The sequence below is a fragment of the Ostrea edulis genome, chromosome 4 (genome assembly GCF_947568905.1).
Source record: "Ostrea edulis chromosome 4, xbOstEdul1.1, whole genome shotgun sequence".
NCBI lineage: Eukaryota > Metazoa > Mollusca > Bivalvia > Ostreida > Ostreidae > Ostrea > Ostrea edulis.
Genome location: NC_079167.1, coordinates 4,936,964 through 4,948,125, shown reverse-complemented (window position 1 = coordinate 4,948,125; position 11,162 = coordinate 4,936,964). Strand labels below are relative to the sequence as shown.

General features: G+C 36.2%; 2 protein-coding genes across 6 annotated transcripts in view; one reads left to right on the top strand and one right to left on the bottom strand.

Moving 5' to 3' along the window:
* Positions 1-3,468, top strand: part of LOC125670205 (uncharacterized) — a 22,826-nt gene extending 19,358 nt beyond the window's left edge. The window contains exons 26-28 of the mRNA XM_056164400.1: positions 1,487-1,709; positions 2,836-2,971; positions 3,090-3,468. Coding sequence (XP_056020375.1) covers positions 1,487-1,709; positions 2,836-2,971; positions 3,090-3,158 — 428 coding nt within the window. The 3' untranslated portion in view covers positions 3,159-3,468. The remainder of the gene's footprint in view (positions 1-1,486; positions 1,710-2,835; positions 2,972-3,089) is intronic.
* Positions 1,991-9,692, bottom strand: LOC125670215 (prostaglandin E2 receptor EP4 subtype-like). Of its 5 annotated transcripts, none has more exons than XR_007368134.2 (4): positions 9,504-9,649; positions 5,079-5,882; positions 3,539-3,924; positions 1,991-2,266 (listed from the first exon to the last, which is right to left on the bottom strand). XR_007368134.2 is itself a non-coding variant. In XM_048905264.2 (3 exons), the coding sequence occupies exons 2-3, from the start codon at positions 5,811-5,813 to the stop codon at positions 3,589-3,591; spliced, it is 1,071 nt and encodes a 356-aa protein (XP_048761221.1). In that variant the 5' UTR covers positions 5,814-5,882; positions 9,504-9,692; the 3' UTR covers positions 3,414-3,588. The 5 variants fall into 5 exon arrangements, 3 of the variants coding, with proteins under 3 accessions (XP_048761221.1, XP_048761222.1, XP_056017710.1); XR_008802165.1 differs by lacking the exon at positions 9,504-9,649 and adding an exon at positions 6,256-6,381; XM_048905264.2 differs by lacking the exon at positions 1,991-2,266 and having other exon boundaries at positions 3,414-3,924; positions 9,504-9,692.
* Positions 9,693-11,162: the final 1,470 nt, after the last annotated feature.

The following is an 11,162-nucleotide window of genomic DNA, read 5'->3' as shown; positions in this document are numbered from 1 at the left end:
AGCGGATCTAACATAAATACTGAAAATTGGGCACGGGGGCCTAGATGTGGAAACCTTTCTGGATTTAATGTTAATCTATTACAAGGTGTTTTTTTTCCTTAGATATACTGTGATATCGGCTGAGATTCAGCTCGGCTGGATATTTGGACTGACGCCGTCGCCGAATCTCGTCGCAGTTCTTCAATCATGATTCATGTCTGGAAATTCACATTTGTGTGCACTTAAGAGACGCGTTCGTTGGCTTGAAATAAATGATTTGACTGTTAAAATGATTTAACTATGCATTGCTTACCATCTAGGCATGAACATTCCTAAATAAAAACAATCACTAAATTTTCCGTTCAAATGAAGATTCACACGGCGTAATTGTTTATCTCCCGATATTGAAGAGTTCCTATAGTCTGTTTTTTATTATTATTATTTAGCTCACCTGAGCCAAGACTCAAGTGAACTTTTCTGATAAAAATTTGTCCGTTGTCCGTCGTTGTTGTCGTGAACTTTTCACATTTTCATCTTCTTCTACACTGGGCCAATTTTAACCAAATTTAGCACAAAGCATCATTTGGTGGAGGGAATTTAAGTTTGTTCAAATGAAGGGCCATGCCCCCTTCAAAGGGGGAGATAATCACAAAAATAGGGTGGGGTCATTTAAAAATCTACTTAAGAACCACTTGGCCAGAAGAGCTGAAATTCATATGAAATCTTCGTCATATAGTGCAGATTCAAGTTTGTAAAAATCATGACCCCCGGGGTAGGGTGGGACCACAATAGAGGATAGAAGATTTGCATGCAGATATATAGGGAAAATCTTTTAAAATCCACTGAGCCAGGAAAGTACAAATTTACATTTATGCTTCCTGACATAGTGCAGATTTAAGTTTGTTAACATCACGGTCCCCGGGGGTAGGGTGGGGCCACAATAGGGGATCAAAGTTTTGCATACAAATATATAGGGAAAGTCTTTAAAAATCTTCTCAAGAACCACTGGACTAGAAAAATTTACATTTATATGAAAGCTTTCTAACATAGTACATATTTAAGTTTGTAAAAACCATGCCCCTGGGGGTAGGTTCGAACCATAATAGGGATCAAAGTTTTATATGCGAAATTTTTTTAAATATGGGCCAAAGTGATTCAGGTGAACGATATGGCCCATACGATGGTTTTTTCAAAAATCTTTTTCTCATGAGCCACCGGACTAAAGCGAATCCATATCTTGCAATGATAAGTCTCGAAGCCGGAAGTGGTGCAAGATGGGGTTTTCAGTTTTTCATAGGAATTTATAGGAAAATTCTTTAAAGTCTTTTGTGAAAGTAACAGGCAAGCATCTTCACTTGGTAAAGTTTCAAGTTTGTTCATACTACGAGTATGACCCTTGGGTTGAAGATGCGATCATAAGAGAGGGCATAATTAGGATTTTAAAATGTCTTACGAAGGAGAAATGCAGTAGCCCAGTTGAACCCATGGGCCTCTTTTTCAAGAACAGTTAAATGTATAATTTTATTTATCTTTGAAAATGATGCATGCAATAAACAGTATTTTTGTTGTTCTTTAAAGGGATCAGGAGAAACAAGGGGTGTTACCTCATTTCACCTGAACGGCTGGCCAGCGGATCGCGAAACTCCACAATCTCTGCCGGCGATGTTATCTGTTATAAAGGAGGTCCAACAGACAGTGGAATCCACAAGTCGCGTTCTGGTCATTTGCAAGTAAGCAGTCCATTGATCATAAAAATATAAGTTTCTTCCTGTCTCAATAAGTACGATATTTCGATTTGCAGTTAATGAGACTTCGACAAATCCTCAATCAGAGGTTATACATGGAGTACTATTTCCCTATCTATTGGTGTCATATTATATCAATGGAAATTATTAATAACACGAATATATTGATACTTCGAATAAATGATGGATTGAACAAAAAATATGTACTACTTTTTGTGTCAATATATGGAGTTTTTGATATTTGCGAAATGAATGAATCGAATTAATGCTGTTTCTTGATATTTTTATTTCACTTTTGTTAAATCGTACTATGAAGAAACACAATGTAGATCAATTCACGATTGATTCTAAAAACGAGTTTATACAATGGGCAATCCTCGGATGACTCCTCTTTACTTCACACAAAGGTACAAGCCACAGGAGGGGTTCCCAGTCAGTATATCTTCAGCCGCAAGTTTCCTAGAATTATCTGTCTAAGTTGTGATGCTCTCATAATCCTGTGGCACTACACTTCTACAAATGAAGATGACACTGACCTTTTCCTAAATTTAAGTGAAAATGATAAGATTAATAAGATTGTTAAACCTGGCTGTTCATGCTAGTTTGAATAAACAAGATGTAAGGCCTAATCATGAAAGTGGTTAATTATCATTTTATAGAATTTGGATCAGTCGTTTTCATATCCACTGGTCCAAAGGGACAGTAAGAGTTATCAATTGACCAGTAAAACTTTAAGTTGATACAACAAGTGACCAGTGAATAAAAATTATCATTTCCCCGCTGATTGCGTGTTATTCAACAATATACATGTAATATCATGAATACATGTATTTTTAAAAACAATTTGTGCTGTAAGAATGATGAAAAGGGACCAAAACAATCTGAGTATTGTTTTATGCCAAGATACAAATATTCACAATACTTGTAATTTCCAAGATTGCGGGCGAATCTTTTCAAACATTTTATCATGATGAACATTTTCATTATGAATATTATTCAACAGAAAGTTGGCTTCAATGTTTGAATTTGCTATTTTGTTAGATTGCTAGATTAATGTGTTTTGTTGTATTTTTTCCAGTAACAAAATTCTGAAATTTTATCGTTTTATTAGGGATGGTGCCAAATGCAGCGGTGTGTTTTGTGCTCTAAGTCTTCTCCTGGACCGTATCAAGATTGAGGGTAAAGTCGACGTTTTCCACACCGTGCGGAAACTCCAAATCCGAAGACCGCAGTTTATTCAAAACATTGTAAGTTAATTCATATCATTATGTACATGCATAAATCGATTTCTCTATACATGAATCTATTAATCTAATTCTATTTATTTTAAATTACTAACAGTAATTCGTGTTATTGAATTTTTAGGAGCAGTACAGCTACTTGTATGACGCCATAGCGGAACATTTGAACAGCGCAGTGTACGGGAATGTTTGATAGACTTATTGAGCAGTGTGCAACCTGTCGCGACTCACAGTATAGATGTATTCTTTGCTTTGTTGCATCTTAGGAGCTGAATCTGTTACCTGCGGAGTCTCTAATATCACAGAAATTACGCGTATAGTGAAAATGACAATCTGTTGCTCAGTAAACAATTAACCCGTCCTTTATTTCACGGAGAATCTGATAGTAATGACAATACAGCGGACCCGATTGTAAAATTGATTCCGATCGCAGTCAAATCCACAAACCTTTTATGTCAACTATCCAAAATTATTTTTATTCATTTATACAAACACTGTTGCAATGTTTCCTCTCACTTGAACACAGATGTGGTAATAACCGATTGAGGTACGTTTGGTGCAACTGCATTCTACCTGAGTTTCCATTGGGTGCTTGTTTTATATTCCCGAGTCATTAAATGTCCCTAATTCCGACAATTAACAATCTCCGTTGCCTCCCCCGTGGATTCATTGCAGAATGGTTCGTCTGCCTTGCTGTTAAATTGTTGATCTACCTTTGCATGCCTCAGTCGTTTTATCTCTTCGCGATCTTGCCCGCCAGATTGTTTGGGATCGAATTCTTTTTTCGATAAACACAAATGAACTTTGGTGAACTGAATTAGTCTGGTGAGAAAAGTTTTACGGAATAGAATGTACACCCATGGGTCCAGTATCTGGTTGAATGAAGCCATTCTAATGAATACTAAATCCTGGATCACGTCCTTCTGTTTGAGGCCCGTTTGTATCAAAAACACTCGTATCTGGAAAAGAAATGTAATATACTATTACGTAAGAAATATCTTTCAGTTTTTGAACGTACTAGTAAGTGAGATGAGAAACATTGAGCCTCTTAACATCGGCATATTGAACGGAGCGCGTTAAAGTTCCGTGAAATGTATACCGAATCCAAGAGGCTCGAGATATATCCTGTCATATACATGTACTTTCAAAAACTAAAAGACAGTTCTTGTATTCATATTTCAATTGTATTTCAATGAATAAAATTGAGTGACTGTTTCCTAAATGTAGATTAGGTCAAGTATATTCTTACGTAGTGATTAGCCTTAAAAGTTTGTAAGATTGTTAAGGAGAAAACGGGTGAGTGTAAATATTCAAGAAATAAATATCTTTTTTTTTTTAAATACATGAGGGTATGAACTGCAATGTTTCATGTCGCAGTTCATGCCTTCATGTATTTTTAAAAAAAATGATATTTACTTTTTTTACATTTACATTCTACTTCTGTCGAAATTCCCAGCCTTCACAATAGACATACTATATTTATCATTATTCATACGCGCATTGCTAACATTGCAATTTGTAAATAATATAAGAAATGTAAACATTTGAGTATGAACCTTAATTTGATTCACCATTGGGTGTACTGCCATTCGATGTCGAGGGATTATACACCGTAAATATCAAAACCCTCCAACGTAGCTTATGACACCTAAATAGTGGTAAAGTTTTTGATAATTGATTTAAAGATTGTCATTAAAGGTCATTGGATTAAACATAATACCTCGATGTAATAGAAGGAGAAAAAATCTTGTAAAACCAATGCAATATCCATTTTATAAAGTTTCAACTTCCCCAACTTACTTCATATCATTTAAAGTAATTTTAAGCTTTAGGATAGAACGAATAATTATGAGGAAAAATTAATTTTAGATGACACAGCAATGTATTGTCGTAGCAACAAAAGGGAAACGGAGGAACCGCCAAACACAATGTGACGTCATTCATAGGACGTCGTATGGCGCGACCGAAAGTCAACTCAGTTTATACGATTTAAAGAATGTTGAGCAAATCAAACGGTTACAGATCAATCAAATTGCGTTTTACAAGTGAAATCAAGTTATAGTTTAGAAATTATGTTCATTCTTTGAACAATGCAAGTGCCCAAAAGTCTTACCATAAGTGGCGCCCAGCACACACTGACGACGGTTAGAATCCCGATCAGGAAAACCACCATCTGAATCTCGCAGGCCTTCCGGTGGAGGGACCAGACAGTTCTGAGAACCACAGAGTTTAAAATAACAATGAAAGTTAGAGCCGTAAGTCCCAGCAAGCTGTAGAGGTAGGCGAACGTCTGAATTCTGGGAGTGGTCCCATAATAATCAAAGAAACACCAGGTCCCTGGGAAGTGATGGACGTTCTTCCCGATCCCAATCAAAGGAAGGCAACCCATGATTAGGGCGGCTGTCATTAAAACTGGGAACAAGAACTTCACACGAGAAGGATTTACATGGGAGCTGTAGAAATATGGACGGTTTAGAGCTAGGTATCTGTCTAGAGCCATCGCGGCCAGGGTAAAGATGCTCGAGAGTCCCGCAAATATCATCATGAAGGAAGCGTAGTTACACAGCGGTTGTCCGCCCTGCCATTCTAGTCCATTGGCATACACAACTAGAGTGACGGGCGATGTAGCACATGTTCCAAAAAGGTCTGTTATGGCCAAAGCCCCAACTAGACGATAAAACACCGACTGTTTTTGTTCTTTACGAGAATTATACAACACAACAAGAGCCAAACTGTTTCCAAACACCCCAGCCGCGAACATGACCGAAGGGACAGCCATGGACGCCATTCGGCTGACCGATTCATTTTTATGCTGCACAAGTAAATGTGTCCAGTTGGAGAGATTCATTTTTAGAATGTTTCTCGTTCTCTTATGACAGTATGCTTACGGATATCCGGCCCGCCAAAACAACATCATCTGCAAGTACACAAGATAAATGATCCACTAAGTATAAATAAAAACGGAAGAAAAATAAGTCTGAGCCATTGTTTTCGATTATGCAAGTGACAGGAAGTGTAAACAAATACTTTTTGCTTTTCTACTCCTTTTAAATGAACACTTCAAACTAATTCGAAGTTATTTAATAGATTACAATGGATTAAATAAAATCTAAATGCTGTTTGCAGGATTGTGGATTATTTCTAGGATAATCGTGATGAAAGTTTCTATGTCCAACTTTGCAATATTTACGTACCCGGTAATATTGAGAATTTTTCTGCAGCTTGAAACAGAAACGGTTTCAAATGAATTATTTATCGCCAATTGAAGAGTGTAAAATTTAATTCCATACCTGATCGGACACTGTTCTCGTATATTGCAATGCTAGGTTTACATCGTGTTTAAAAATTCAGTAGGATGGAGAGCATTGTGAGTGAGAGACAACATACAAGCGTTCAGTTTCTCTCTGACATTTTATCTTCCTTGTAGATTGAATTTTCAGATCACCCAAGGCTCTCCCCATCCATCGTCCGTCGTCTGTTAACAATTGCCCATTGTGACTTCTTGATAACTACTTAATTAATTTTTATTAAATTGGTATAAAACCTCTTTGGGGAGTGGTACATTTTATGACTTTTAAACTTTAGGAGCTATAGGGGTAGGTCAAAATTTAACTAATTTAACCCCTCCCCCCAAAACCCTTCTTCTCTAGTTCCGCATATTTTAAGGAAAGATTCTATCAATATACCCCTGATCTATACTCGGCCTATGTCACAATCAAATGTAAATGCAGAACCGCGCTTCCGTTTTCAGAAATGTGGTATTTTAGTGATATCATAGTTGTATTAGAATATGAATGTTAAAATTATAAATTTCATGACCCCTTGGGCAGGGGTTCAGTCTCTAGGATGGGGCTAAAAATGGGTATAAAGTGTTCAAGTCTGTAATGTTTAAAACTCTGCCTCTTTCCTTCTGTTGACACCAACTAAAAACTGACTGCATTTTCAGGAAGACCAGGAAGCTTTGCCAAAATCGTAAATTTGTTGACACTCGATGCACTTTGGGACCGGACTCCAGGGCAGGGCCACATTTGTGAAATGATATTAATCCCTTAATGTTTAAAGATCTACCTCTTTTCTGCAAGTATTAATTAATGTAAACGACCATGAACATAACCATAAACCTGTCTAATTTTAGATTTCATGATCTCAGGAATAGAAGTTTAGGTGTTAGTATGGGACCAAGAGTGTATTACTGTCAATGTCTATGATTGGTGTTATAAAATCCCAATACTTCTAATGTTGAATGAAAACTGAATTCTGAAATCTGATTTAAACTAAATGCAAATTCAGAGAAAGTACAAATTTGTCTACAAATGTTTTAGATTTCATATTCATTGGGGAGAAGTTTCGGTCTGGAGGAGTGTGTGCAAAATTGTTTTATCTGTTTTGGATAACCTAGGTGAGATATTTAAGGAACGAAGATAATTTTTACCTATGTGTTTAACGATTTAACCTAACCTGGGAAATCTACACTTTATAATCCGCGAAGACTGAATGATATCTTAAATGATTATGCACTGGAAGGAATGATCGTGATTGTGGTGGAATGACAGCATCACCTGTGTAGTTGAACTTGCATGCAATAGTAATCCAATAATGCACAGTTTTAAATCAAACCACCATGAAAAAGAAAGTTGAGCTTTCTTCTGGATTTTTCAGTGATTCTTACAATGTGTTTGACGTGTGTATATCATTAAATCACGCTATCATTTTATAGAATTCACCATGTAGCTAAGCAAGGGTGACATTTTTGCCATTTGAAATACTTGATACCTTGCTGTGGATGTTAAAGTGACTATTAAGGCCCTCTGAACCTACTGTTTTTAAACTTGCAGATGTAAATTAAATTCATTATTCACTTGAAAGAAGCACAAAGGTACAATTTTTTAAGCCGAAGTAGATTCATGTAAAGCCTAGATTCAAGCACATACAGAAGAATATTCTTGTAACGTAGATTTACACAGGAATACACGAGATCTTCTCGAGAGTACGTTTTGTCAGACTATGACATGAAAGCATCTTTATATAGTTTAGATACAAGTTTGTTCAAAAGATCTTGAAGGCGGGGGCGGGGTCTCTACAGTTTAACATAGAAATAAATAAAATGTGCTTGAGTACATGAACCCCCCCTCCATCCTTCCCTTTCCGAAATCCACATTTTTTCGAATGGAACAGATTTCAATATTAAATTGATAGTAAATAGTAAGTCCATTATCACTGGATATGAGTATGGCCCGGGAGAAAGAAATCCATGCCTACAAATACCTATATCCTCCAAAGAGTGTAGTCAAATTGAAATGTAGGACTGATTTGTAGATGTGTTTTGTTTTATATGAACCAGGACGCAGCCGTAAAAGTGATTTGAAAGTTCTTAAATAATAAAATGTATGAAAGTAATTGAAAATCGCCTCAACAGCCACAAGGACACAATTTATGAAAATGATATGCAAGTAATGATTTCTATTATGGGAGTGTATAATTCTACATTGCTCGTGTGAGCGATGTGGTCCGTGGACCTTTTTTTTTCTACATTTTCAAAAATATTGGATATCCGGAAGTCCATTTAAATTTGCAATATATTCTCATTACCACAGATCTTTCCCAAACATATTCCGCATTCAAAATGAATAGAAGTATCGTCATATTGCATGCCTCTGTGCTTTAAACAATGTAGCTTGATGTTGGGTTTCAATGCGTTACTTTTTGTACGTCTAAGAAAGCCGCACAGAAGTAGATTTCACGCATACAATCTGATTATGGTTATGCAGATTTTTTCAAATTGTACAGTCTTCTACACCCCAACAAAAATTACCCTGTTGATCTGAGGCGCTGTTGCTCACTAGGAAGTGTAATAGAGTCAAGGAAGGTTTATTATCATAGCGAACTAATGAATGGCATCCACTTCACTGTGAATTTGTACAGAGTAAAATTAGCTAAAATTCTACCGGCAGCTAATTTCAATTGAGGTATGAGAAAATCCGAATAAATTAAAACCACTCGGCTGCTGAAAATTACGTGAGAGGAAAGAAAGGGGTGAGAGGAGAGTCTCTAGAATATAATCTAGAGTTCCCAAGCTCGTCAAGAGTGGCCCATGGTTCAATCTCATAGTTTATTAATACTTTCAACGGTATACTCAGTATTACTAATATAAGTACATTATGATTATAAGTACATTGTACTTAATCACAAAGCCACCAGTCTGTTAGCATGTCGGTGTAGATCAGTCCTTGAGGGGAAGAAGATTAACTGAACATAAAATTATACTTCCTGTGTTATTATTGTGACAGGGGTTTATCTAAACATCTAATTTTTGTAAAAAAAAATTCGATACAAGTGCGTTCACTGATATGGAAATAATTCTTTAGTCGTAAAAACTGAACGTTAAAAAAAAAGAAAAAAGAAATTTTGACGAATCTTGCAATAAAAATTTATGTATCAATTTAAACTGCCTAGTCAAACAAAATTTACACATCACATAGCCTAAACACCGGTAGGTATTACATGTGTACAACAGAAAGATAAAGAGAATTCAGCTTACCTTTGTAGACGGGTTTATACTTCAACATCCAGTAGTCATTATATTCAACATTAACGTTATGTACGCTGTATATGGATTTATTCATCTGACGTGCAATAGTCCATGTGATCGACATCAATAGACGATGTGGCCTGTACACTGTATTTCAGCAATAATAGTTGAGCACCGTTACTCTTCAGTAGCACTCCAGCGATAGGTGGTCGCTCCAACCAGAAGTCTAATTCACACATAGGAAGATCTCATTTTCCAAGGAAACCAGAACATATTAATTTCAAATTGCTTTCGAGAAAAAAATACTTCTGGGCTTCAGAAAAATGATTTCATCTCTTTTTTAAAGCCGTCAGGGCATTGGGTTCACAAACATAATTTATATGGACCGCTCTCTATAAAAAGGGGTCTTAATGACAAAATTTTGAAAAATTGGGTTTTAGTATATTTTGATTGTTGTGAAATGATTTAAATGATTTAAAGCAAAATTTGAGAGTCTAACTATAATTGGTTTTAGATTTACACGTTAACCCTTGTGACTTTCCACTTTCAATAACATCAAGGACGCTATGTATAGCAGTATATGATGGTCGATTAAACAAACGGTCATCTGCAATAACCACGATAATAGTTTAAAACTATCTGTAATCGACGTTCTTCAAAGATTATGATGAATATGAAAAATACGTTGGATGCTACATAGTTTAAATATTATAAACATCTGTATCATGAGTTAGTTTACACTTGTACGATTTCAAAATCATACCTGAGACAAAAGGTAGAGATTTATTGATTTCCTTTAATATTAATGATATTAAAATAGCTAATGCATGCACATTTTTGTTTTAGCTTTATCCTAAGGCCAACGTAATATTGTTCTCTGAAGAGCTTCCACTGCACTTTAGTCATGTAAATGTAGGATACACATTTCCAACAATCAGAGACTGGCAGATAGGTTTCCAACAATCAGACATTGGCAGATAGGTTTCCAACAATCAGAGACTGGCAAATAGGTTTCCAACAATCAGACACTGGCAGATAGGTTTCCAACAATCAGACACTGGCAGATAGGTTTCCAAGAACTCATCGTATCAACTCGAGCAATGGAGTCGTGGTCAATTCGTCTGCTAAGTTTTCATCATGTGTATTATATTTCATGTCCGGTCAACAAATTACATAACGTTTCTGATGTTTTCCCTGTGGTCAGGATTTCTACCACCCCTGTATTTAAATGTTCATCTGTTATGATCAGTGATATGACATTCATGAAAATGGTTTCTGTGAGGGATTTATTTCATTGAAATAACAAGAGGCTCATGGACCGCATCGCTTACTTGAGTCACCTTGGCCCTGCTCTTGTTCTGCCGTAGTGATTTTTTAAATATTTTTTTCTATGTTTATTCCCATAAAAATTTTGACTCGATATTGCGGCCACAACCTAACCCCAAAGGGTCACGATAGAACCGAACTTGAATTCACGCAACATGGGGCTGCCTCGATACCAGTGTGACTAACATGACCTTGCTGTTCTGGAGAAGTTCAGAAGATTTTCTCTCTTGTATACATGCATTGTGTTTTTGATACATCCTATTTCAAAATAACCTGAATTTAAAAAAAAAACTTGAACCCTCACTACGTCGGAACGTTTGCACTTTGATGTTATTTAGTGAG

What these genes read in the sequence shown, in the direction of transcription:
- LOC125670215 (XM_048905264.2), bottom strand. Translation starts at nt 5,813, where the DNA reads ATGAATCTCTCCAACTGGACACATTTACTTGTGCAGCATAAAAATGAA. An exon ending in TGTGCTGGGCGCCACTTATG is followed by an intron (nt 3,925 to 5,078) that starts GTAAGACTTTTG and finishes TTTCTTTTCCAG; the next exon opens with ATACGAGTGTTTTTGATACA.